At 42.6% G+C, this 27,718-nt stretch overlaps 1 protein-coding gene and 1 long non-coding RNA gene across 6 annotated transcripts in view; one reads left to right on the plus strand and one right to left on the minus strand.

Annotated features, from left to right (window-relative positions):
- Positions 1-22,414, plus strand: part of LOC103693891 (uncharacterized) — a 24,078-nt gene extending 1,664 nt beyond the window's left edge. Inside the window, exons 2-4 of the long non-coding RNA XR_015639629.1 lie at positions 2,061-2,137; positions 14,300-14,832; positions 20,719-22,414. This is a non-coding gene — a long non-coding RNA (uncharacterized LOC103693891). The remainder of the gene's footprint in view (positions 1-2,060; positions 2,138-14,299; positions 14,833-20,718) is intronic.
- The window catches only part of Cacna2d3 (calcium voltage-gated channel auxiliary subunit alpha2delta 3), an 823,841-nt gene that overhangs the window by 129,594 nt on the left and 666,529 nt on the right, over positions 1-27,718 (minus strand). For all 5 annotated transcript variants that reach the window (XR_015639382.1, XM_087588099.1, XM_087588098.1 and 2 more), the window contains 5 exon segments: positions 27,546-27,643; positions 18,835-18,928; positions 15,487-15,582; positions 8,273-8,394; positions 5,051-5,131 (listed from right to left, as the gene is read on the minus strand). Coding sequence is in view for 4 of the 5 variants with exons in the window: in XM_087588099.1 (XP_087444225.1) it covers positions 5,051-5,131; positions 8,273-8,394; positions 15,487-15,582; positions 18,835-18,928; positions 27,546-27,643 (491 nt within the window). In the remaining variant the exon portion in view is untranslated.

Genomic DNA, 27,718 nt, shown 5'->3' on the forward strand with positions numbered 1-27,718 from the left:
TAATGAGGGCCCACATTACACACTACACTTAGTTTAAATAGCACTTACCTGACAATGGCTAATGCTTAATGATGCTAATCAATCACCTTCCTAATTAGCTGTTTAAAGTGAAATCTTCCCCTTCATTACACTGCCTTGAATTATGCAAATGAAATCACATAGGCCACATTTTCAGATTTTCCTTATGAATGGATCTAATGCAATCCATGTCCCTTGCTAAGGAGCAAACTGGAAGGTCGGGATCTCCTTCTGCTCTACTGAAATCTCAGTAAACTCTACAGCTTAAGCGCAGTGATTTTTGGGATATGTCAGACCACAATAAAATTGCTTTAAAAGTCATAATATAATAAATTAATGCTCTAATGTCCAGCTTTTTATGATGATCAGATTGGCTACCAGTCTACTATTCATATTACAGACTAGAACTTCAGTGAAAAGATAACTTTTGGTTAAGACAGAAAATAATTGTTCTATCCTAAAGATAGTCCCATCCTTTGGGATGGTGTTATTATGGTGTGCATTTGAATTTTGCCAGTGAGAGTCTCTGAGGCATGGACAGGGGCTCCTTATCTGGCCAGCAGATTCTATACTCCATATAGCAAGTGAATATATATATATATATATATATATATATATATATATATATATATTCTAGGAATATGAAGCCCATACTCCTAGAATAACTTATTCAGGCCATATCGCTCACATATATACCATGTCAGCCCCCAGAAGGTAACTGTGAGAGCTCTTGCTTATGGTATTTAAGAGGTCACATGGAGCACACAATTGGGACCAACTTTAGATTCTGATATGTTAAAATGTACATTTCAGAGCAAATGGTGTGACTCTGATTTAATTGTGTATTACTTTAAAAATTCAGAAGTCTGGGCTAAAGAGGTTGTTCATCAGGTGTTGCAACTGTGAGGCCTAGTGTTTGATTCTTCAGAATCCCTGTAGAAAATGTATGGGTGTCTCATAGTTCAGGGAATCCCTGGAACAGGCTGACTGCCAAGCCAGGCAAAACATCACGTCCAGGCTCAACAAAAGAGCCTATCTCTATATACAGTAGAGAATCATCAAGGAAAGCATCTGACACCAACATTAGGCCTTCACACAAGCGTACACATGTGCCTGTGCACACACCCTACCCAACCACAGCACATAAACACGCAAAATCCTTTTTCCAGAAATCTGACAAGGGGCCAGGTTATATAGTTTTTATTTTTCAGAGTCTAGCCAGTGAGTATGGAAACAGGACAAACAGTTCAAGAACAGGTCCCCTTTACCGTCTGTTGTGCCATCTGTCCACCACCACACTATACACACCATGACCATTTTATCCACTCAGGTCATTTCCTCAGAGGTAGTACCTGAGAGAACGGCTGGCCTTCCTGACGGAGAGGCCAGTGGAGAATTAGTCTAGATAATTTATGGACATGGAATTGGCAAATAACTAGGTTAGGGTGAAGCATATTTCCACGGGCTCAATTCAATTTATAACATTTCACTGATGTGTGCCCACCACAATCTAAGTACTCAGCTGGCTACAATCTGGGGTGCAGAAAAGAAAAAGCACACAATCTTTGACCTCTAGAACCTTCCAGGAAATCACTCGGCTCTTTAATTCCCTGGCCCTATACAGGTATGGCTTTTAATTTTTTTCATTTACTATTACTATGATATGTGTATGCGTGTTCCAGGGAATGGGTTATAAGGCTGGATGGTATGTTCTTATCTGTTGAGCCATCTCTTTTACTCTAGACATAACTCTAAGATTACTGATAATGTATATACCTGGTGAAAAGGGAAGAGACATCAGGAGATAATCAGTTATTCAGTGATAGGTCAAATATCTGACAAAAGCAGGAGTCCTATTTAATGTGATGAATGAATGAATGAATGAATGAATGAATGAAATTGAAGGTGAAAATGGGTCACTCCTACACATCCTGGCATTTTTACATGTCTTCATATCCAGGTGGTTTCTTCTTGTTCTTTTATGTTATCCCCAAATGAAAATAAAGCAAGGAGCTAATAATAATCTTGACTCTGCCTTTCAGAGCTCCACTGACCCGTGACCATGAACTGAGCAAGCTACGAGATGAGTGGCAAATTCAAGCTGACCTTACATTCCAAGGTTTGTATTTCTAATCACAACAGAAAAATGGATTAGGGTCTTGACACACACGAGCGTTTCCAAGGCTCTAAAGTCGAAAGAGTCTGGGTAGACCCTGCCATGTCTTCTATTGCCCTGGGAAAGCAATTAAGTAAGCAAGGCACACTGCTGGCAGCCGTGAAGTTGGCAGAGTGCTCAAGAGGAGGCTGGGAAGCACTGTCAGAGGCCCAGAAGATGGATGGACACTGCCTCTACACTGAGGCTGATGCCTACGTGGAATCTTGCCCACTTCAACTGGCCTTTCTTCAAAGGTGTCATTGACAGATGAGTATCTAAATGTTTTTGTTTTAAAAAGGAGACAAGAAAAAGAAAGAAGAAAACCCCTTTCTGTCCCCAAACTAGTACATACAGCTAATAAATGCGAAGATATCAGGTTAGGCTGTGCACGGGACAGCCTTTCAACAGGCTCTTTGGGAGCTATTTGCAAAGTTATACACCTTTTCTTTCTGATAAGCTTCAACTGCACACAAGGATTTCATTGAGACCCCAAATTCCTGCCAGTTGGCTGTGTCCCATCTGCTGCCGGAGGCCTACTAATGGGGAACAAGCCTACTCAAAAGTTCATCTTCATCCGCCATAACAAGTCTGCCTCTCCAACTAAAAGGCCCCCTTATTTCATAGTGGCAAACACTAGCTGAGTAATATGAGGAAAATGCAGAGTGGAATGCTTGGAGCCTCATCGCCTGGTGACTGACATGATGGTTGAGACTGTCCATGGAAGCCAGGGGTCTGCTGAAGGGACTGTTCTGCTTTGGAAGACAGAAAGGTCCCCCTGAGGTCACTGCCATCATGGGGCTGTATCCACAGCAGTCTGCAAGATCAAAACCAAGGGATTCTGTTTTATTTCATGTCTCACAAACATAGAAGGGAAAAGAAGGTCAGCAGCCACCAACTTTAAAAGGTCCAAACTAAAAACAGTTCCCCAGATGGCCCTGTTTCTTGGCTTTGCTCTGTCATTATCTGCTCAACACAAGGAGCTTTGGGTACACACTTAGAGACAACAAATAGGACCTGCCTTTCTTATCCCCTCAAGGTGAGCCAAGCTGTGGCCTGCCTGTGGTCTCTGGCCAGCTATGTAACTCAATAATAGACCAGCAAACCATTTACCAAATGCATGCTCCCTGTTAGTGTAGATACACAGCTTCCAGACAAGGTCATATTCGCTTACAAAATAACAGGCATTTACACCCATTTGAACACTCCTTTTATGCATGGACAGAGGTAGCTGGGTTAGGGTGACTTCAGAAAAGGCCAGGAGTGCCCTTTATAATCACTGAATAAGAGACTCACAGAAAGGGTTTTAAAGTGAAATTTTGAACCAGAAAGACTACTTTGGTCTGACCATGTCATTGACAGCTGTTGTCTCTGACCCCAGCCCCCAGGAGATAATGTGCGTCTAGAATTAGCTGGCTGCAGCAGCCCAGAGGTAAGCAAGTCTGACCTCCTTTAGGCAAAAATAAATCTTGCTGAGTTAAGTGATCCTGTCTCCTCCTTTCCTCAAGGAGCATGAGGCATTAGGTGACAGCATTTGAAGACAGAAGCCATGAATCCTCAGAGCTCGTATCTGTTGGCTGATTAATTGTAGGTCCTCCTAGTTCAAGATAAGCTGCAGGTCAAATACATAAGGCTGTCTTTCTTGTCATATCCAATAGCCCAAGGATAAGCAGAGTGGCTATCCCCAGATCGTTCAGCCCCTGCTAATATAATTATGATGCACAGGCCCTGTCAGAAATAAAGTGGAAGGAAAGGCAGTGGTTCCCAGCCAAAGAGCAAACACTTCAGTCAGGTCTGCTCCTCTGCTCCTTTTGGCTCCCCTTTCCACAAATTACCACAGCGTTGCAGAGACACAGGCACGGATGCTCAAAGTCACTCTGAAGTACAACTTCATGAGGCAGCCTGCCCAAAAACAATGACTCCCTTTGGTAAACAGTCCAGATCAAGAGAGTGCTTGGCACATACCATCCATCCATCAACCCATGGATCCAGCAATAACATATTAGGAACGGACTATGCACCAGGCATGCTCTCTTTCTAGGAGAGCTATGGCAGATTTCAGTCCCTAAGTACAAATGCCACTAGCAAAAGCTTTCATTCAGACATAGGTCATTACTTTGACTTGGATCGGATGAGAACAGTAGAGAGCCACAGAAAAGGCTTCCTTGACAACCCAAGACTTAACTGTAGACTATTTTAGCTTTCCCATGATCCCAATCCCAGAACTTGCACATGTATCTTGGTCTCTAAAGAAAAAGTCACATTTCAGCGTGTATGTGTGTGCTAATACAGCTTGTGTGTGCTAATACAGCTTGTGTGTGCTAATACAGCTTGTGTGTGCTAATATTTAAAAAACAATCCTATAGATTCCTTGGATGCCCATTTCCTAAATGCATAAAATGGGCAACCTAGAGCTTCCTGCATTTTCTCTACATTTTCCCACTATCTCCCCTGGGCTCAGAGTCAACAGAAAACCTGGAAAAGATTTCTGCTTTTACGTGAAATCCCCTGAGCCTCTAGAGGAGTTCTCACCTTCCTAATGCTGCAACCCTTTAATATATTCCTCATGTTGTAGTGACCCCCAACCATAAAATTATCCCATTGTTATTTCATAACTGTTACTTTGCTACTGTTATGAATAGTAATATAAATATCTGATCATTTAAGTGACCTCTGTGAAAGGGACATTTGATTCCTCAAATGGGTCTCTATGCGTAGATAGAGAACCCCTGCTTCTCTAGAACCTTAGTGCGAAGGAAATAACATGTAGCTGAAGAAGAAATGTTTTTCTCATTTTTGAAACCTACCTTTTAGAGAGTCAATGTGCTAGACAAACAGAAGCCCTGCTTATATCAATCTTCAACCGAAATCATGGTTTACCTGCCACCACAGGAGATTTTCGCTCATCCAGGAGTTGGATGGAGGTACTTGCTGTCACCACATTGCTTTTGTTGACCGTTCCTATAGAAAGAAAAATTGAAGCATTCTGGGATACACGGATATAGAAGAATCATCCCAGCCATGGCTGTCCATCTATAGAATTTGCTGGGACTCTGGTTCCAGAGTCCAGAATGCTCTAAAATGTGAAGACTCTGCCATCAATTCTGGAAGCAACACGATAACTTCCTGCTATCTGATCTGGGGAGAGTGCAGGTCTACATATTGAAACCCCTGGCTACCATGGAGACTGCAGACTTTGTAACCCTTGGCTACTCCCTGACATGTCTGTGGTTTGATTTGTGTTACCTTTGTAAATAAGGTTACCTGAAGTCTAATTCTGAAAGTATTGTTAAGTTACCTGGTATATCCCAGATTTGTTACATAGTTCTTAACTGGTCTATAAGCATTTCATTTTAAGAACAGTTTTTCTAAGCAAAAATACTCTAAATAAGGAGATAACTGGAATGAACACATCATCCAAACACTAATAAGTGTGGTGACAATATGGAGCGAGTATTGGCTGCCTATTAGTAAAAAACAGTTCTAATGTCTACTAACTACAAATTATGAGCAAAATGCGGAATGCTCATCTCATCTCATGCCAGCCTCAGAGAAAAGAACGCAATGAAAGAGAGGTGAACTAAGTCCATTGAACTGAGAACCAGGCAAGGCAAACTAAACTGGAATAAACTCATGACCAAGGCAATTAAGAATATTCTCTTAGACCCAGCTTGTGTCTGAGTGGTCAACCCAAGGAGCTTCACCATTGTGGCAGGTACCTCATTGTACTGTAGATTTTCCATAAACCTAAAAGAAATCTAAGTAAAAAGTAACTAGGATATCATCTAAGATGGTATATTATTCATAATTTTACCACAAATAAAGTTAGTTTCTTTCAGTATACAATCGGATTAAATGGTCAGTAAAAACCTGTTTCCAATACCAATACAAAGACAGTTTCAATTAATTCAGTGTTATTTTTTTCTCAAGCACAAGTAGTGCAGACAAACAGAGGATTACAAAGTAACTTGGCAAAGGAGACCATCATACCTATGTGAGCACACATGCAATGCGGTTTAGAGACACAATAGTCTGCCGCAGTGCCACTTCTCTTATTATGGACTTGATGGCTCCTCGCAGACTCAGAAGGAGAGCAAGCTAAGTATCATTTTCTGTCTGCTTTATAGTTCCAAGACAAAGGAAGGTAAAATGAGATTGAAATGGTATTGTTATATTATAGGTTTTCTATAGAACCAAATAGTTCGCTGTACCCTAGTTAACATGTCAAGCAAGAAAATCAGGGCAGGGAATGGTGAAGGAAGGACTATAGAGCCTGGGAAGTGTATATGAGAAACTAAACATATATAGTTATCTATGCTCAGAGTTGTATAAGCAAGAGAAAATGTTCAAAATCCTCACACTAGGAAAGATCCTCTGTGCTACTATGAATCCCACCCCTTGTGAAAATCTCAATGGTGAAATTTCACCTTTGTTTGAGTCTCTCCATTAATGAAGGACTCTTGTATGTGATATTTCCCCATGAGGATCAGGTACTTGAACGCCAGGTCCCCAGGTGAGGGTATTATTTGAGAAGTTTGTGGAATCTTGACTAGGTGAACTTTGCTGGAGGGAGTGGGTCACTTGGCAGATTGGGGTTGAGGTTGATGTTTGACCCTACTTGCTATTTTACTTGCTGCTTCTTGGCTGTGAGCATAACCATCTGGCTTCCTGCTCCCACTGCCTTGCTTTCACTGGCATGATCATGATGGAATGTGTCTCAATTGTGAGCCCTAACACGCCTTCCCTTCTAGAAAGTGTTTTTCTTGGAGATTTTGTTGCAAAACAAGAAGAGTAACTTCTGGCTGGTGCTTCCTGTTGTGCCCATCTGCATCAGACCTCTATTATCATGTCTTCTGTCTGCAAACACAGTCATTCACAGAAATGAGGAAGCACCAAGAGTTATACAGACAGGTGACACCAAGCACTGTGGGACTTTTGCCAGGGTTAAGCTAAGAACATTTTTCAAAGGTTGAGCTACTGTAGGCCTTCACTGGAGCTGGAGAGATGGCTCAATAGTTAAGAGTACTGGCTGCTCTTCCAGAGGACCTGACTGAGTTCAATTTCTAGATGTCATATAGCAGATCACAGCTGTCTATAACTCCAGTTCAAGGGAATCCTACACTCCCTCATATAGACGTACATGCAGGCAAAACACCAATATATATGAAACAAAAATAAATTTTAAAAAAGCACTTAAAAAGAATGTACAACAACAGAGCAAACTTCCCAGAGCAGCTCAAGGTTATTGAACTGGATCTCTTTCTCAGCAGTTTCTAGAATGTTCCATATAGAACGTTCCACAGGCAGAGTGCTAAAAGTAGTATAGCACTTTTAACAAGTTGAGATAACAATCCGGGGGCAACTGAATTACTCAGTGTGTCTTCCAACTAACACTTGTTAAAACAAGCCAATACTTGTATTTCCGTGTATGTCGGGAGCAGGTAATGCTAATAGTTTCATAACTTAAAGCTATGAAAGTTCTTAGTTCTATGGATCTTACTGGTCACTGCAGCCCCGGGTAAGCCGGTGAAGTTTATAAAACTCTACAAAGACTTGGTCCTGCTGGCTGTGTTTGGTACACACCTGTAACTCTAGCACTTAGGAAGCAGAAGAAATGATTGCTGTTCATTTCAATGCTATCCCAGGGTCCATTGTGAATACCAAGTTAGGCATGGAAAGCAAGGTCTTACCTAAGAGAGGGGATGTGGAGTGGATATTAGGTCTTCCTTCCACTTACAAGTTTCTATCTGGTGATTTCAAATAGGAATTGTGGCTGTCTGAGGAGTGTAAATCACAGAATTTTCTAACAAAGGATGCCTGGACCTTCTTTTACATGAGGCTTGGAAACAAATTGAAAAGGTTTTACTCAAATTCCATAGGATGAAAATTACCAACCCTGTTTCCTAAAATGTCCTTTGTGCCATTTGGTGAGGCAAACCTCCACTGTGTTGGGGTTTGTCACCAAAGTAGAACAAGTCACTGGCTCAGACATGACCTGATATTCTGCACTTGCTAGAGGCTGAACACGGCTCCCTCTAGGAGTCACACAAAGTCCCACGCTGACCAGGCCAGCAGAGTGAAAGTGTAAGCGCCCTGACCAACCTGTGCTGAAGGGGATGGAGTAGACAAAACTTCCTGGAATCTGCTCGGCAGCTCTTCTGTACCAGAGAGGGAAATGATCTGCGTTGAAAATGTTCTCTTTGTCTCTAGCCTTCAGAAAGTCCCTGAAAGGGAATGAGAAGAGGATGCTGTACGACTCATGGTGCACACAGGATATTCAAGAGCCTTTGTCAGGAGAGACCAGGGTTGGATTTTAGAAGTCCGACTTCCCCCTCTTTAGCCCAAGAGAGATCCAAGTCTAAACTATGCAGCCCACTTTACTCAAAAGTACCTTGTGGGGTCTATCAGTCGGATTCTGAGAGAGTAAAATGAATCCACACTATAGTAGGGAAACTACTGGATGAGGTAAGTTAAGGGAGGTAAAATTGTCCCCCTCTCAGGACCTACAGGTTCGTCTTTGCCTAAGTTCCTTATCCCTAGGCACCCAGGATGGCTCCCAGGCCCTCTGTGGCCCACTCTCCTTTCCTGTCCTTGCCCTTGCCCATGGCATTTCTCTCGAAGGAGAACACCGTTTATATTTGTTCTCTTCCCTACAGCATCGTCTCAAAGTCAAAATCATTCTTGTTATTGAGATTTTATTTTTAGTAGATAACTACTGCCTAGAACATATGGAGTACAATATGATGATTATTTTAAGTATGATTTTTATTTGCACATCTATTATAGGAAGAGTTAATTTGTAATTGTCATATCTGTCACTTCCCCAACTTAGCGGTGTGCATGTCTGTGTGTGTGAGATAGTGTGTGTACATTAAAAATCTGTTAAGATGTTTCAAAATGCATCACAAAGTATACTTAAGAAATAGTCTTTCTCATGAATCTAATCACATGATACACATATAAGATCTTGTCCCACTTAAGTCTCTGAGGTATTTGGTTACGTAGTCTTCTTTTTCTAAGGGCCTAATTTATAGATTAACCCAGCTCTTTCACCAAGCCTCTGTGAACAGCATTTTACTGGGTTTTGTGTATCTTCTCCAAAGAGCTTGACAAATATAGTCCCGATGATGGCTAGTTGTCCACTCAATACCTAGGAGGCAACCTCTGGGCACAACTGTGAGTGAGCGTCTAGATTAGAAGCTCTCAACCTGTGGGTCATGACCCATTTGAGGGTTGAATAACCTTTTCACAGGGGTTGCCTAGGACCATCTGAGAATGGACATTTACATTATGATTCATAGCAATAGAAAAATTACAGTTATAAATAAGCAACAAAAATCATTTTATGGTTTGGAGTCATTCCAACATAAGGAACTGTATTAAGAGGTCTCAGCATTAGGAAGGTTGAGAACTACTGGAAAGACTAAAATTACCCTCTGAGAATATCCATGAAGAATTGCCTTGACTATGGTAATTGATATGGACAGACCCATCTATTTTTTTTCGGAGGTGGGGACTGAACCCAGGGCCTTGTGCTTGCTAGGCAAGTGCTCTACCACTGAGCCAAATCCCCAACCCCCTGGACAGACCCATCTTAATTGTAGGCAGAACCACTGGATGATTTGTAGAGAATACTAGACTAATTAAAATGAAGAAGGTAAGCTTACAACTTTCTTGTAGTCATTCATCTTTTGTTTTCTGCTCTTGACTGTGAAGGTAATGTGGTCATTTTCTTGAGCTCTTATCACCATGGCTCCGCTGCCAGGATGGACTGTAGCCTGGAATTATGAGCCCAATAAACCCTATTCTTCCTTTAGCTGCTTTCTCACAGCAGCTGGAAGAGAAACCAAGAGATTCCTCTTTATCTGAAGCTTTGCTTTCTATGGTATCAGACATGGAACCATGGTTGACAAACATTACTTGGAAGCTTGCAGAAAAAAACATATACCTGTGTGTTTTAAAATGTGTGACACTCGAATGCAAACTCTTGGAGTTTCATTCCATTTCACCAAAAATATGGACATCCTGTTGTCTAGCATATCCATGCTGCATATTATCCATTCAATATTTGTCTGTGACTCAAGATGGCTATAAAGGCAGTGCTTCTGTTCAAGCACTTACTCTTAGCAGGTGGCTTCAGGCTATGCAACAAGGCCTACAGTATTCAAACCATATCACTTCTGCACATAGCAGTAAATCATCTTATCTCAGATCATCCCAAGAAGAGCAAGTAATACCGGGAGACCTTTTAAGAGAAATAGCTGACATTCATATGACATATAGTATAATGTTATAATAGTTCTGTTCATCATTAGATATTGTGGGTAATTGCTTACTCTGTTCCTAGTCTAAAATTAAACTTTTTCATAGGTATGAATTTAGAAGAAAGATGGTACATAGGCTTTGCAACTATGTAGTTTCAGATTTCCACTAAGAGTCTTGGGTCCTCTCTCCTAGGATAAAAGGACTATTGTTCTGAAGTCCCAGTGAGTGTCTGTTGACCTGACCTTCCTCCAGAGAGTCCAGTCACCCTACAGCCTCTGAGACCTTTCTGCTGATAAGTCACCCCTGGCAGGAAGGAATGCTGGCCTCACTGGTCCACTGTCTGTAAGCATTTTTTCAGGAAGACAGACTAGTCAGGGAACAAGTCTAATATGGAAAGGCCATCCCTTAGATCAGTAATGGCCTGATTTTCAATCCATGAACTAAGGAGAGAAAATGAGGAACTAGGCCCTCACTTGGACCTCAAGTGAGATCCAAAATTCATGAGGAACTTGAACCTCATGAATTTTAGCATTCAATTCAGGACACCAGTCTTTAGTTTTAGAATGTGACTGGTCAGGGTTCTCTTGACTCCCATTGAAGAAGTATATCCCACTTCATTGAGGACAAAAATAAATAAATAAATAAATAAATAAATAAATAAATAAATAAATAAAAAACCAAGAAGAAATAAACAAAAAACCTTCTGAAACTGGCCTCCCTACAACCTCACTAGAAGACCTCAGTCTTCTACAAAGACAGAAACTTTATTCTCTTCAATATCCCTACTCGGAGGCATTCAGCAAGCACTGAATAAATGTTTAATATCACAAGATAAATTTGATCCCACATACAGACAAAAGCGCTGCAAGCATTTAAAACTAATTCCTTTCATTAAAATATTTCCTATAGTCCCTAAAATTCCCTCAGTAGTATGACTACCTTCCTTTGTAAATGGCCCACTGGGTTAATATTCATCATAACATTGTGGACTGCTTGGACTGGCCATAGCAGACCAAAACTAGTTTTCGTATAGCTGTTTACATCTGTTTATTGGCCTTCCCTAATAACACTCCTTTCCGGAAATCTACCCTTAAACTTTTTAAGAAATGGTAAAAATGTCCCCTTCTGATCTAGAATAACAACCTAAGTAGTCCTGGAGAGGACTGAAAAGGTTGGGGATCCCCTGAGCTAGTCACAGAGCTGGGTTGAGGAACTTCCAGGCTCAGTACACTACGCACTAGTCGAGTTTCCTGGTTCAAAGGTCAATATATATCAGACACTGTGGCTTTTACCTTTGTCATTTCTTCTTTGGACATGAAATATTTTATAGACCTGTCTTATACAAATGGAATGGGTGTCTCTGCTCTCTCACTCACAGGGAGATGAGCAGATGTTGTCTACCCTGGACTACTGGACCATTCATAGGCACATATAGTAAGAGAGGAGAATTTTCACACTTACAAGGTTTATTTGGTAGTGAGATACACAGTGACAGGTAGGAGGGGCTTGAAATACGTAGCCCTACATGTTACTCAGGGACCTTTGTATGGAGTCATGGTTTTCGGGTAACAGACCCGGAGTACCACAAGCAGGAACTGATAGCACCGTCTCTCCATTTCTTCTGGTATTTGAGAAAGAATCACATTGCTGGGGATGCCAGAAGGTCTCTGTCAACTACCAAGCAGTGACTCAGGAGGCAGCAGATAAGAGTGCTTTTGTAGAAGTCCCAAAGCAGGTCTTTACTTCTCCAACTTAGTTACTGTGTTGGTGCTGGACAGGGCGTGTCTAGGTTCTGTGTGGAGCTGACTGGCTCTGAGCAAGTACCAGACTCTTTGTGCCCTCATTTACCCATCTGATGAATGGGGATGACAGTACAGGACACAGTGCCAAAGAACACCAGGTATAAAGGGGTCTGTCATTTAAAAGCAGCACAAGTGAAAAAGCAAAGGGCTCTTATAGCTCAAGCTTTGATTCACTGTGGCTTACGTGCACAGTAGGACGTAGTTCTGTTTAAACTTAGGACTGCAGAAGAGGCTTGGGACTACACTGTGTAGACTAATATCACCTGTGTTATACTTATGGGTCCTGAAAGATCACCAAAAATACATAAAGGATACTGTTAATACTGGGCTGATGACTAAGTGTTAGGGGCCATGACCATATTGATGTATTTCTGATGTAAGTTGTAAAGGAAGGAGATAGAACCCCACTATAGGAAATTCAATATGATACAGATTAATTCTGGTCCAAAAATTCCATGTTATCTAAATCTCTGAGCCCTTCCTTTCATGTCATAGTCAAACACAAAAATCAAAATTCTAAAACTTTCTAAGGCTGGACAGATGGTTTACAGGTCAAGAGCACTTGCTGTTCAATAATGAAGACCAGGGTTAAGATCCCAGCACCCACAGACCAGGCCAGGCAATCTGTAAACACCTGTAATTATAGCTCTGAAGGATCCAGTTCCTTCTGTGCTCATAAGTGTGTGTGTGTGTGTGTGTGTGTGTGTATACACATTCAGAAAAAAAGCAAACCTAACTTTCCAGCCATGGTTTCAAGAATTTACCCAAACTGCTGGAGCTCAACCATTGAGGAATAGGAAGGCCAATGATCATAAGACTGTGAAGGTGAAGTGGCCAGCACATGAAGACACAACATGAGTTTATTGAAGATGGAAGAATTCCACCTAATCAGTCAGGGAGCATCTGCTGCCTCTGTTGCAGGCCACTGCACCGTTGTGGGTTTGGCACTCACAGATGCAGGTATTACTGAATACATGAGTTATAAGATTTGATCCTCACAATAGCCAAAGGTTACTACAACTCCCACTGTCCAGATGATCAGAAAAGAGGCCCGTACGTAAAATGCATCAGGCAATCTGGCATTCTCAAGTGTGGTCTATACTCAGATCTACCCTAGCAACCAATATATCAGCAAGTTGCTATGTTTTATTGTTGCTATTGCTTGGTTGCTTATGTGTGTGTGAAAAATATATTTATTCTTTGATGATTTCATATGGCTAATTTTTTTCATATCTTTTCCTGTCCCCCAACTTCTTCCAGATCCTAACTGCTTCTTACCCACAAAATCTCATGTTATTCCTCTGTCTTAAAGGGAAAAAGCAAAGAAAAATATGACACTAAAAACCACGGATTCTGATTTATATTGGCCAACTATTCCTGAGCACACAGCCTTCTCTATAGTATGATTGGTATATCCAGAGTAACTCCACTGAGAATAATTGATTTTTCCTCTCTCAGCTACCATCATCTATGAATAGCTTCTTTGCTAGGGGCTTTGTGTCCACTTCAACTCTACATCCTCTTGAGTCATTGGCCAAAGGGGTCCCGCAGACCCTGCTAAACATGATAGGATATTGCCAATCCTATTGGTTACTCTCCACAGCTGGATGCCCTCTTGCTAAAGCCACCATTTAGAAGTGCCATGGCACCAAAGGATATGAAGAGACCTAGCTGGTACTCAACTGGAAGCTTCACTTCCATTAGCTAGCCATCATAATGCTAGGAAGGTACTATCCATGCTACAAGAAGGAAAGGGTGATCAGTAACTTCATGCTATAATATATATAACCACTGCATGCTATACTAATAACCACTGGGGCAATAATGGTGGAAAAGCTTCGGGGAGTGAGCAGCCACTTTCTATTAGACTTAAGGTTGGGGATGGAACCTATACTCCAACACTGTTAGTGAGGCTAAGAACCTGAGGCTAGGTAGGTCATGGGCCTAGGAGAAGGCTACCACTATTATTGTTTGCTTGTTTTTAAATATTAGTACCAGCAACAGTACAGTCTGTGTTCTCTAAGAGAGAGAAAATCTAGTTCTGTCTTTGCTCACTCTCTAGGTCCTCCATGGAGAAGGAAACCTGCAGCTCAATCAATACTCATCCTTCCTGACAACCTGCTTTCTGGAAAAGGCCTCTTTTGGGGGGTAAAAGGCTAAAGAGGGCTTTAAAAATTCAGTCTGCACTGAAAGAGAACTTCCACAGTGATAGATGTGAGGTTCTGGAAGAGAAACAGCAGAAGTCCTTGAGAGGAAAGCCAAAGCCAATCTCTCCAAACATCTCAAAGTGGACGCATCTGCATTTGTCAAACTCGGCCTGTGCCAGGGTCTCATCCAACAGGACGGGACATGGCTGAACTGGACCTTTAAGGAAGGGACATCTCCCATGTGAGAGAGACCTCAGGAGTCAGCCACTCTCAAGCTCATGGCCACAGTGTAGATTACCATTGTCCCTGAGGGTCCATTGTGAAAGGTCTGCTGGGAACCTCTGAACTCAGTCAATTATTAAACACTTCTGACTTTGCTGCATGTTAGGCCCCATTTGTCCCTGACCTAACAATGTTCCTGTGTCAGAGAAAAGAGACTGAGTAAAAGGTATCAGTGAACTTAGAGAAGATTCAGACTATTGGTCCATGCTGGTGAAATACCCATATGTTGACCAAGGACATTAAGCTCCTTAAGAATTGGGACTGACATGACTGAATAAGCAGCTAGCTGGGTGTTGGGCTGAGCTATTGTTTGTCCCTGTCCCTTGAGTTCTTTTGAGAGCTACACAGAGACAGTGTCAATCAGGTACCTTCCAAGAGCCCACCTCTGGGGGCGGGGCTCTGGGTCGTCTTGTGTTGTGCCTAGAGGTGCAAAGGTCTATTGAAACAGAAACAAACAAATCAAGAGCAACCCGAGACCCTGGCAGTAATTCCCGGGAAGAGCATCAGGATGAGTGTCAGGAGCCCCAGCATGTCCTTCCCTCCAGCTCCTCCCCAGCAGCTGTGTCACCTCCCAAGTTTAGTCTGAGATGACGTGCCAGGCAGGAGCAGACGCCAGGGCAGTAGACAGAAGCCAAAGAGCTGAAAGCATAAAGGGTTGTGGAAGGACCAACTGACAGGTGAACTTGTGTACTGGGGCCCCCATCGTACAAGACTCTCATCAGGCTTTAGGTAGCCTGAACCTTAAGAAATGAAATAAGCCACCTTTGAATCTCTGCTCCGAGGAGTTCACTGGGCCCTGCAGAAGGGCCCTCCTACTTACTGATTGGTGAGCTGTTCAGCCCCCACAAACAGGTTGATTCTTGAGAGGCCTGTGCGAGTGCCGAGGAAGGCGACCTCTACACCCTTGTCAGAATTCCTGAAACAGAACAGCAGACGTCAGGGAGTGCTTCTAGACAGTAAGCAGATAATGGCTTTTACATCTCAAGACTCACAGGATGTTTGACAAAACGGCAGCTTTGAAACCTGAACTTTAAAAGTTGTCAGGGAAACTTGTACAAGCGAACATGTATATAACCACGCATGCACCAAGGTCAGGCTGCTAATTCCTGTCCTGACACAGGTTGCATAAAAAGACTTTCAGGAAAGATGAAGGGAACCCCTGCTGACAAATACAGCAAGAACAAGAAAAATCACACTTCCAACCATAAACAATTCTCACTGTAAGGTTCTTGATATAAGCTTAGAGAAAGCAGTCTGAGACGTAGAGAAGGAATCAGCAGATGTCCATAGGGCATGTTTTTACTGTGATGCTACCAAGTGCATTTCTGGTCTTGAGACTGTTGGGTGGATCTTCCCCATGGACAGAAACAAGGAGTCATTGAACCACCTTTGTAGTAGCCTACAACCTGGGATTCTACACAGCTGGGAGGAATTTATAGCTTTGAGTAGAGCATACAGCTTGGTCTCAAAAACATCCCAAAGAGACAAGTGAAATAACGTTAACAAAATACTCCCCAAAGGGCTCGTATGCTGGGGACTTGGTCCTTGGGTGGTGGGTGCTATTTTGGGAATTTTGGTAACTTCAAGAGGATGAACATGGTGTGAGGAAATCATTGGAGGCAGACATAGGGGGAGAGGGGAGTTGCATTCCCAACTCTTTCTCTCTTCCTCCTCTTCCTCCTCCTCCTCTTCCTCCTCCTCCTCTTCTCTCCCCTCCTTTCTCTTCCCCTCTCCATATCTTGTCTGTCTCTGTCTCTGTTTCTGTTTCTGTCTGTCTCTGTGTCTCTCTGTGTCTCTTTGTGTCTTTCAGTGTCTCTCTATCTCTGTCTGTCTCTATCTGTCTCTGTCTCTGTGTCTCTCTGTCTCTGTGTCTGTCTCTCTCTCTCTCTCTCTCTCTCTCTCCCTCCCTCCCTCCCCCCTCTCTCCCATACTTACAATGAAGTGGAGCAAAGTGCTCTCCCCTAACACATACTGTTTCCACCATGATCCTCTATACTACCACAGGGGGCCAAGAGATGGTAAGTGGAACTCTCTAAAACTGTGAGTCAAACTGAATCCCCTTCACTCTGCCTGCTTCAGTCACCAGTTCAATTAAAGCAAGAAGAAAAGCAATAACCAGAAATGGTTTCTTCCAGCATCCCCATTAAAGAGTTTCATGAACAGAAATGCCATCAACTGTCTTTATAAAGGACACTCCCTATACCAGTGTTCATCTTCCAGAACATCATTGCATCTGAGCCTAGTCTCTAGGAGATTCCAACATAGGACTCTTCTTTGAGAAAAGAAAATGTCCTTTTCCATAAACACAATTTTTCCAATATGCAAATTATGAATATAATGACAATCCTTGGGCTGCTTCTCTGTCTTAGACATGAGTAGCAATTTGTTCCAAACACTGTCTGTGTCATTTTCAATACAGAGTTTTTTATTTCTCTGTCTTTGACAGTAGATGAGGTGGCCAGTAATACCTTTAAGTATGCAAGGGATGAAGAAAAACTAACATGATGCATTTGGCTCTGTTTGTAGCTCACATCGAATTGGAAGGTTATCCAATCAGTTACAGATGTGCACAGTGGGACAAGCTACTGTTTAAGACATCTGTAGCATATATGAGAACTGAGTCAGCAACCGTTGCTCCAAATTCAGAGTTTCACAAGACCCTAGAATAAATATTACATATTTCTGAGAGAAAGAAACCCTAGATAGGCTATGTTTCTTTTCCATCCTTCTAGGGAAAATGACCTGGGAGGTAAGGAAGTGGACAGCACAAAGTAGTGGACATGGTAGTCTCTCCTCAGTAAGAGTTTCCCCTGGTGAGATTGCACCTCCGGTGTCTGGAAAGGCTCTGGCCATGCCTAGCCAGGATTTGCTCCTCCTTCCTTGTCTTCTATCTTGTAAAACAGCACTATCTTTCCAAGGGCTTATTGTGCCAATCTGGTAATGAAAACAAGAGCCTCAGTCTCCCTCCACTCACACCACAAACCACCAGCAGGGCTTGGCATAGGGTGGAGGAGCTCAACCTTTGAAGCAAGCCGCATGTGGGCCTTGACAGCTTGTGCCTGTTGTCTTGCTGTGCATGATTGACACATGGATGTCCTGGAGCCTTGCTGCCCTTCCTACCCAATTACACTCTATGTGCAGTCAGAGAGAGGCTGTCCCTATTCCTTTTAACCTTTATCGTCATAGCCTCTTTCTGAAAAGCACTCAGTGAGTTTCTAATATTCTGAATAGAAAATCCAAAATCTTGAGGGTAGGAGGACACAGCTCCATAATAGAACACTTGCCTAACATGTGCCATACACCAGCTTCGTTTCAAAATCTCTACTCTGACCCTCAAGGTCCAGACCCACCCCACCAACTGTTGCTTCCTCTCATTGCCTGCCACCACCCCATCCCCCACAGTTCTCAGCAACCCCAAATTCTTCAAATGTAAGGATTATTTTCTTGCTTCATGGCATGGCTCTGGTTCCTACCATTTCCTGATTCATGCATGCATGCATGAATGAATGAATGAATGAATGAATGAATGAATGAATGAAGGCAGAACGAGTGATAGATATAAGAGAAGAAAGTAGAAGCAGAGGAAGAAACAAACGAATAGGAAAAAGATCTGAATCCTGTACCACTTGAGCGCCTAGGGAGAATAAAGAGTAAAAACACTACAATAATAAGCCATTAACACTGTTCTAGCCCAAGATTTTGACATCAACTACTCTTGATTTCCCCCATCTACACCCCCTCTTCCACTTCAGATATAAAACCACAGGGCAGTAACTGACACCCCACTGAAAAACAGTTATCCTTTTCCCAAGCCTATTCACAACCTCTCCTGGCCTCCTCCCAAGTTCACTCTAGCCTGGGTGGGGGTGAGAGGGAGCTGTGCCAAGGCTCCACCACTACCACCCCCACTCCTCGGAAGTGTCATCCTACCTCTACATACTGAATTTCATGTAATGTTAAAACTCAACAAATTACATGTCAAGCCCCAGGAGCCGCCATCCAAGCCCCTGCCACTACTCTGCCTTTAGCTTTTGTGGTTAAGAGCTTAGGGGAAAATTAAAGAACTTTAACACCAGGCTCCTGAAATGGTTTTAGTTCCTTAAACCATAACCATATTTTGGAGCTTGAGTGGAAATGGCCACGGAGTGGGACATATGCAGCCACTTACTCAGATTTGTTGAGGGCCAGGCTGGTCCAATAGGCTTCGATAGGGGCGCTTACCACAGCATCAAAAAGGACTTCTTGAATCAATTCTTTGTCACCTGTTGGGAAGGACAGAAGACAAGAAGGCTTTGGCTAGGCTCCAAAGAAGGGCACAGGAGAAGTCCTGAGGATAGTATGAGGTGTTGCTCTTATACAGGGTATTGCTTTATGAGTTAACTTTTCACTGGCTGAAAATATGAAACAGTCAGATATCTGATATGCTGGGAATACCACTAGGCCCCAGGCAACGGGACTAGACAGTAGCAAGCAGAAAGGCTTGGGTGTCCCGCACTTTGGTTTTCTGCTCTCTCCTCCCAGCTCACACAGCTCACAGTTCACGCCAGGGCCAGCATGCTGAGTCCTAATTTGGGAGATGGGAAGCCAGAACTCCTGACAAGCTGGGTCTAGCCACACTGCCACTATAGCCCGCACTACACCATCACTTGTTCAGCAGGCTGCATTCAGCAGGGTATGAGACTGGGATTCCACCACTGATAATTATGGGTACTCATAGAATGTGAGGTCTTCCATTTAAGACTTGTCCTCATGTTAAAGGGGGCCGCTGTGTCTATCCAAAAGCCTACTGGGCAGAGTTCTGTGAAAGACATTGAACGGTATATGTATAATGCTATACATAAAATCTGAATAGGACTGCAAGCAATGAGGGAATTTTTTTGCATGGTACAGTGTCACTGTTGTTGTTTAAATGTTTTTCAGATTGGAATTTTGCAATTTTGGATGAGGGGTGGTAAATTCTGTTTATAACATTGACAGGCAAGACAGTGAAACAAAACTACACACTGTTCACGGACACCTGCCTAAATAGCATTAGTGTTTATTATTATGAACAAATACAGAAAAGTAGCTCTTCGGGGAGGGGAGGGAGAGGGCAAGGAGGTATAAAGGCTTCAGTACCAGGTATAATGCTTCTTCTTTAAGAAGCTGCTGAAGCAAACCCCACAACATATTAAGAAACCAAGTGGTGGTTAAAAGAAGCCAAATTGAGAGCTTCCAAGAGGCATAGAAGCTCTGAGTTAGATTCTGAACACTCATATTGTAGCTTACAACCATTTGTATCTCCAGTTTTGGAGGCCTCTGTGGGTACCAGACACTCAGGTGGCACACAGGTGTACATGAAGGCAAAACATTCATACACACATAAAAAATATTTTTTTAAATAAGCTTAATTTTAAAATGCATTTTTGTAGTATTTCTATGCTTTAGATATGGATTTTAATATAATAATTAACAAGTCAAAGAAATGAAAAATTGGTCTCATCTGCTGCCCATCTGATTCTTCTCCTACTAGATGACATCCCTAAAAGAAAACCTAACCCATGAAACTGTCAGTACACAGCTGGGGAATCTCCACACACCTCTGCTGGGATTGCTGGGGTTATTCTGTAAGACACCACATTTCACACAGGCTTCCCATCATTGATAAGGGATGTACACTGGGAAGGGAGCAGGTGCCATGCTTCTTTTAGGTCGTTCCCTCTGTTCAAGTTGTAGCTACTGTAACTGTCCTGTAATGGCAGGGTGGGGCTGCTAATTTCTCAGGGGAGCATTCAAAGCTGTTGCTCTTGGGTGGGTGGGTGGGGCTTCTCCTCCACCCTCCTGGCCACAGTCATTAGCCAATTATTTCTCACGGAACATTACCAAGGCATATTAGTAGGAATAGAAGAAGAACCAACAGATGCTGGTTGCATTGTCTGCTCTGAGGGAATCATGAGATTTGGTTATGCTCTAGCAGGGGATAACATTTTGGCAGGTTTTAGTTCCTTAGTTTTGGAATAGGGGGACTAGAATAGCAGTCTCTGCTAACCTTTATCATCTCCATCTTCCCCAGTTGCTTAGGCTCAGGAGTATAGACACGATGTGATTAAGAATACTGTGGCCGGCTGCCGCTGCAGAGAGCCCCTGGGCAGCACCCCACGAGCGAACTTGAGCCTCGGGACCACAGGTAAGACCAAATTTTCTGCTGCAAGAAAGCTGCCTGGTGAGCTTGGGACACACGGAAGCAGAATTTCTCTAGAACCGGGCACGTTCTGTGTTTACCGGAAGTCCCACACCCGAGGATCCCGGCCCGCAGCAGCTCTCTGCTCCCAGACCCGGTGAGAGAGAGACCCAACCGCCTGGTCAGGTGGGCACTCCTGAGGCTGCAGAGCGGAAGAGACCACCAACACTGCTCACCCCTGCCCACATCCCTGGCCCAAGAGGAAACTGTATAAGGCCTCTGGGCTCCCGTGGGGGAGGGCCCAGGAGCGGCAGGACCCCTGCCAGAGACACCGCCGGACCCTGAAGGAAACAGACCGGATAAACAGTTCTCTGCACCCAAATCCCGTGGGAGGGAGAGCTAAACCTTCAGAGAGGCAGACAAGCCTGGGAAACCAGAAGAGACTGCTCCCTGCACACACATCTCGGACGCCAGAGGAAAAAGCCAAAGACCATCTGGAACCCTGGTGCACTGAAGCTCCCGGAAGGGGCGGCACAGGTCTTCCTGGTTGCTGCCGCTGCAGAGAGCCCCTGGACAGCACCCCACGAGCAAACCTGAGCCTCGGGACCACAGGTAAGACCAAATTTTCTGCTGCAAGAAAGCTGCCTGGTGAACTCAAGACACAGGCCCACAGGAACAGCTGAAGACCTGTAGAGAGGAAAAACTACACGCCCGAAAGCAGAACACTCTGTCCCCATAACTGACTGAAAGAGAGGAAAACAGGTCTACAGCACTCCTGACACACAGGCTTATAGGACAGTCTAGCCACTGTCAGAAATAGCAGAACAAAGTAACACTAGAGATAATCTGATGGCGAGAGGCAAGCGCAGGAACCCAAGCAACAGAAACCAAGACTACATGCCATCATCGGAGCCCAATTCTCCCACCAAAACAAACATGGAATATCCAAACACACCAGAAAAGCAAGATCTAGTTTCAAAATCATATTTGATCATGATGCTGGAGGACTTCAGGAAAGACCTGAACACACTTAGGGAAGCACAGGAAAACATTAATAAACAAGTAAAAGCCTACAGAGAGGAATCGCAAAAATCCCTGAAAGAATTCCAGGAAAACACAATCAAACAGTTGAAGGAATTAAAAATGGAAATAGAAGCAATCAAGGAAGAACACATGGAAACAACCCTGGATATAGAAAACCAAAAGAAGAGACAAGGAGCTGTAGATACAAGCTTCACCAACAGAATACAAGAGATGGAAGAGAGAATCTCAGGAGCAGAAGATTCCATAGAAATCATTGACTCAAATGTCAAAGATAATGTAAAGCGGAAAAAGCTACTGGTCCAAAACATACAGGAAATCCAGGACTCAATGAGAAGATCAAACCTAAGGATAATAGGTATAGAAGAGAGTGAAGACTCCCAGCTCAAAGGACCAGTAAATATCTTCAACAAAATCATAGAAGAAAACTTCCCTAACCTAAAAAACGAGATACCCATAGACATACAGGAAGCCTACAGAACTCCAAATAGATTGGACCAGAAAAGAAACACCTCCCGTCACATAATTGTCAAAACACCAAACGCACAAAATAAAGAAAGAATATTAAAAGCAGTAAGGGAAAAAGGTCAAGTAACATATAAAGGGAGACCTATCAGAATCACACCAGACTTCTCGCCAGAAACTATGAAGGCCAGAAGATCCTGGACTGATGTTATACAGACCCTAAGAGAACACAAATGCCAGCCCAGATTACTGTATCCAGCAAAACTCTCAATTAACATTGATGGAGAAACCAAGATATTCCATGACAAAACCAAATTTACACAATATCTTTCTACAAATCCAGCACTACAAAGGATAATAAATGGTAAAGCCCAACATAAGGAGGCAAGCTATACCCTAGAAGAAGCAAGAAACTAATCGTCTTGGCAACAAAACAAAGAGAATGAAAGCACACAAACATAACCTCACATCAAATATGAATATAACGGGAAGCAATAATCACTATTCCTTAATATCTCTCAATATCAATGGCCTCAACTCCCCAATAAAAAGACATAGATTAACAAACTGGATACGCAACGAGGACCCTGCATTCTGCTGCCTACAGGAAACACACCTCAGAGACAAAGACAGACACTACCTCAGAGTGAAAGGCTGGAAAACAACTTTCCAAGCAAATGGTCAGAAGAAGCAAGCTGGAGTAGCCATTCTAATATCAAATAAAATCAATTTCCAACTAAAAGTCATCAAAAAAGATAAGGAAGGACACTTCATATTCATCAAAGGAAAAATCAACCAAGATGAACTCTCAATCCTAAATATCTATGCCCCAAATACAAGGGCACCTACATACGTAAAAGAAACCTTACTAAAGCTCAAAACACACATTGCACCTCACACAATAATAGTGGGAGATTTCAACACCCCACTCTCATCAATGGACAGATCATGGAAACAGAAATTAAACAGTGATGTAGACAGACTAAGAGAAGTCATGAGCCAAATGGACTTAACGGATATTTATAGAACATTCTATCCTAAAGCAAAAGGATATACCTTCTTCTCAGCTCCTCATGGTACTTTCTCCAAAATTGACCATATAATTGGTCAAAAAACGGGCCTCAACAGGTACAGAAAGATAGAAATAATCCCATGCGTGCTATCGGACCACCACGGCCTAAAACTGGTCTTCAATAACAATAAGGGAAGAATGCCCACATATACGTGGAAATTGAACAATGCTCTACTCAATGATAACCTGGTCAAGGAAGAAATAAAGAAAGAAATTAAAAACTTTTTAGAATTTAATGAAAATGAAGATACAACATACTCAAACTTATGGGACACAATGAAAGCTGTGCTAAGAGGAAAACTCATAGCGCTGAGTGCCTGCAGAAAGAAACAGGAAAGAGCATATGTCAGCAGCTTGACAGCACACCTAAAAGCTCTAGAACAAAAAGAAGCAAATACACCCAGGAGGAGTAGAAGGCAGGAAATAATCAAACTCAGAGCTGAAATCAACCAAGTAGAAACAAAAAGGACCATAGAAAGAATCAACAGAACCAAAAGTTGGTTCTTTGAGAAAATCAACAAGATAGATAAACCCTTAGCCAGACTAACGAGAGGACACAGAGAGTGTGTCCAAATTAACAAAATCAGAAATGAAAAGGGAGACATAACTACAGATTCGGAGGAAATTCAAAAAATCATCAGATCTTACTATAAAAACCTATATTCAACAAAATTTGAAAATCTTCAGGAAATGGACAATTTCCTAGACAGATACCAGGTATCGAAGTTAAATCAGGAACAGATAAACCAGTTAAACAACCCCATAACTCCTAAGGAAATAGAAGCAGTCATTAAAGGTCTCCCAACCAAAAAGAGCCCAGGTCCAGACGGGTTTAGTGCAGAATTCTATCAAACCTTCATAGAAGACCTCATACCAATATTATCCAAACTATTCCACAAAATTGAAACAGATGGAGCCCTACCGAATTCCTTCTACGAAGCCACAATTACTCTTATACCTAAACCACACAAAGACACAACAAAGAAAGAGAACTTCAGACCAATTTCCCTTATGAATATCGACGCAAAAATACTCAATAAAATTCTGGCAAACCGAATTCAAGAGCACATCAAAACAATCATCCACCATGATCAAGTAGGCTTCATCCCAGGCATGCAGGGATGGTTTAATATACGGAAAACCATCAACGTGATCCATTATATAAACAAACTGAAAGAACAGAACCACATGATCATTTCATTAGATGCTGAGAAAGCATTTGACAAAATTCAACACCCCTTCATGATAAAAGTCCTGGAAAGAATAGGAATTCAAGGCCCATACCTAAACATAGTAAAAGCCATATACAGCAAACCAGTTGCTAACATTAAACTAAATGGAGAGAAACTTGAAGCAATCCCACTAAAATCAGGGACTAGACAAGGCTGCCCACTCTCTCCCTACTTATTCAATATAGTTCTTGAAGTTCTAGCCAGAGCAATCAGACAACAAAAGGAGATCAAAGGGATACAGATCGGAAAAGAAGAGGTCAAAATATCACTATTTGCAGATGACATGATAGTATATTTAAGTGATCCCAAAAGTTCCACCAGAGAACTACTAAAGCTGATAAACAACTTCAGCAAAGTGGCTGGGTATAAAATTAACTCAAATAAATCAGTTGCCTTCCTCTATACAAAAGAGAAACAAGCCGAGAAAGAAATTAGGGAAACGACACCCTTCATAATAGACCCAAATAATATAAAGTACCTCGGTGTGACTTTAACCAAGCAAGTAAAAGATCTGTACAATAAGAACTTCAAGACACTGAGGAAAGAAATTGAAGAAGACCTCAGAAGATGGAAAGATCTCCCATGCTCATGGATTGGCAGGATTAATATGGTAAAAATGGCCATTTTACCAAAAGCAATCTACAGATTCAATGCAATCCCCATCAAAATACCAATCCAATTCTTCAAAGAGTTAGACAGAACAATTTGCAAATTCATCTGGAATAACAAAAAACCCAGGATAGCTAAAGCTATCCTCAACAATAAAAGGACTTCAGGGGGAATCACTATCCCTGAACTCAAGCAGTATTACAGAGCAATAGTGATAAAAACTGCATGGTATTGGTACAGAGACAGACAGATAGACCAATGGAATAGAATTGAAGACCCAGAAATGAACCCACACACCTATGGTCACTTGATTTTTGACAAAGGAGCCAAAACCATCCAATGGAAAAAAGATAGCATTTTCAGCAAATGGTGCTGGTTCAACTGGAGGGCAACATGTAGAAGAATGCAGATCGATCCATCCTTATCACCCTGTACAAAGCTTAAGTCCAAGTGGATCAAGGACCTCCACATCAAACCAGACACACTCAAACTAATAGAAGAAAAACTAGGGAAGCATCTGGAACACATGGGCACTGGAAAAAATTTCCTGAACAAAACACCAATGGCTTATGCTCTAAGATCAAGAATCGACAAATGGGATCTCATAAAACTGCAAAGCTTCTGTAAGGCAAAGGACACTGTGGTTAGGACAAAACGGCAACCAACAGATTGGGAAAAGATCTTTACCAATCCTACAACAGATAGAGGCCTTATTTCCAAAATATACAAAGAACTCAAGAAGTTAGACCGCAGGGAAACAAATAACCCTATTAAAAAATGGGGTTCAGAGCTAAACAAAGAATTCACAGCTGAGGAATGCCGAATGGCTGAGAAACACCTAAAGAAATGTTCAACATCTTTAGTCATAAGGGAAATGCAAATCAAAACAACCCTGAGATTTCACCTCACACCAGTGCGATTGGCTAAGATCAAAAACTCAGGTGACAGCAGATGCTGGCGAGGATGTGGAGAAAGAGGAACACTCCTCCATTGTTGGTGGGATTGCAGACTGGTAAAACCATTCTGGAAATCAGTCTGGAGGTTCCTCAGAAAATTGGACATTGAACTGCCTGATGATCCAGCTATACCTCTCTTGGGCATATACCCAAAAGATGCCTCAACATATAAAAGAGACACGTGCTCCACTATGTTCATCGCAGCCTTATTTATAATAGCCAGAAGCTGGAAAGAACCCAGATGCCCTTCAACAGAGGAATGGATACAGAAAATGTGGTACATCTACACAATGGAATATTACTCAGCTATCAAAAACAACGAGTTTATGAAATTCGTAGGCAAATGGTTGGAACTGGAAAATATCATCCTGAGTGAGCTAACCCAATCACAGAAAGACATACATGGTATGCACTCATTGATAAGTGGCTATTAGCCCAAATGCTTGAATTACCCTAGATCCCTAGAACAAACGAAACTCAAGACGGATGATCAAAATGTGAATGCTTCACTCCTTCTTTAAATGAGGAAAAAGAATACCCTTGGCAGGGAAGGGAGAGGCAAAGATTAAAACAGAGACTGAAGGAACACCCATTCAGAGCCTGCCCCACATGTGGCCCATACATATACAGCCACCCAATTAGACAAGATGGATGAAGCAAAGAAGTGCAGACCGACAGGAGCCGGATGTAGATCGCTCCTGAGAGACACAGCCAGAATACAGCAAATATAGAGGCGAATGCCAGCAGCAAACCACTGAACTGAGAATAGGTCCCCTATTGAAGGAATCAGAGAAAGAACTGGAAGAGCTTGAAGGGGCTCGAGACCCCAAAAGTACAACAATGCCAAGCAACCAGAGCTTCCAGGGACTAAGCCACTACCTAAAGACTATACATGGACTGACCCTGGACTCTGACCCCATAGGTAGCAATGAATATCCTAGTAAGAGCACCAGTGGAAGGGGAAGCCCTGGGTCCTGCTAAGACTGAACCCCCAGTGAACTAGTCTATGGGGGGAGGGCGGCAATGGGGGGAGGGTTGGGAGGGGAACACCCATAAGGAAGGGGAGGGGGGAGGGGGATGTTTGCCCGGAAACCGGGAAAGGGAATAACACTCGAAATGTATATAAGAAATACTCAAGTTAATAAAAAAAAAAAAAAAAAAAGAATACTGTGGCCATCAACTACACTTTTCCCCATCTTTTCCTATAGGAAGAGACTTGGCTGGGTATACTAAGACTGACACTCTATAGAAAACCAAAGCTGCTCTTGAAACCTAGGCCTCCTCAATGGCTTGCAGCTTCCACTCCTCCCCATTCCCGCATGCATGCCTGAAGAGCACACTCACATTGAAGCAGAGGCTCCTTGCCTTTGAGGTAGAGCTTAATCGCTTCCAGTTGAGAGAGATGGCGGTGCTCTGGGTGCAGATCAGTGTTGCAGTAGGACCTAAGAATAGGACAGGGTCCCCAAGGAGAACATATAAATATTCATGATTTATTCCCCCATTTGCATTTGGACCAG

This window comes from Rattus norvegicus, chromosome 16 (assembly GCF_021556685.1).
Source record: "Rattus norvegicus strain SHRSP/BbbUtx chromosome 16, alternate assembly SHRSP_T2T, whole genome shotgun sequence".
NCBI lineage: Eukaryota > Metazoa > Chordata > Mammalia > Rodentia > Muridae > Rattus > Rattus norvegicus.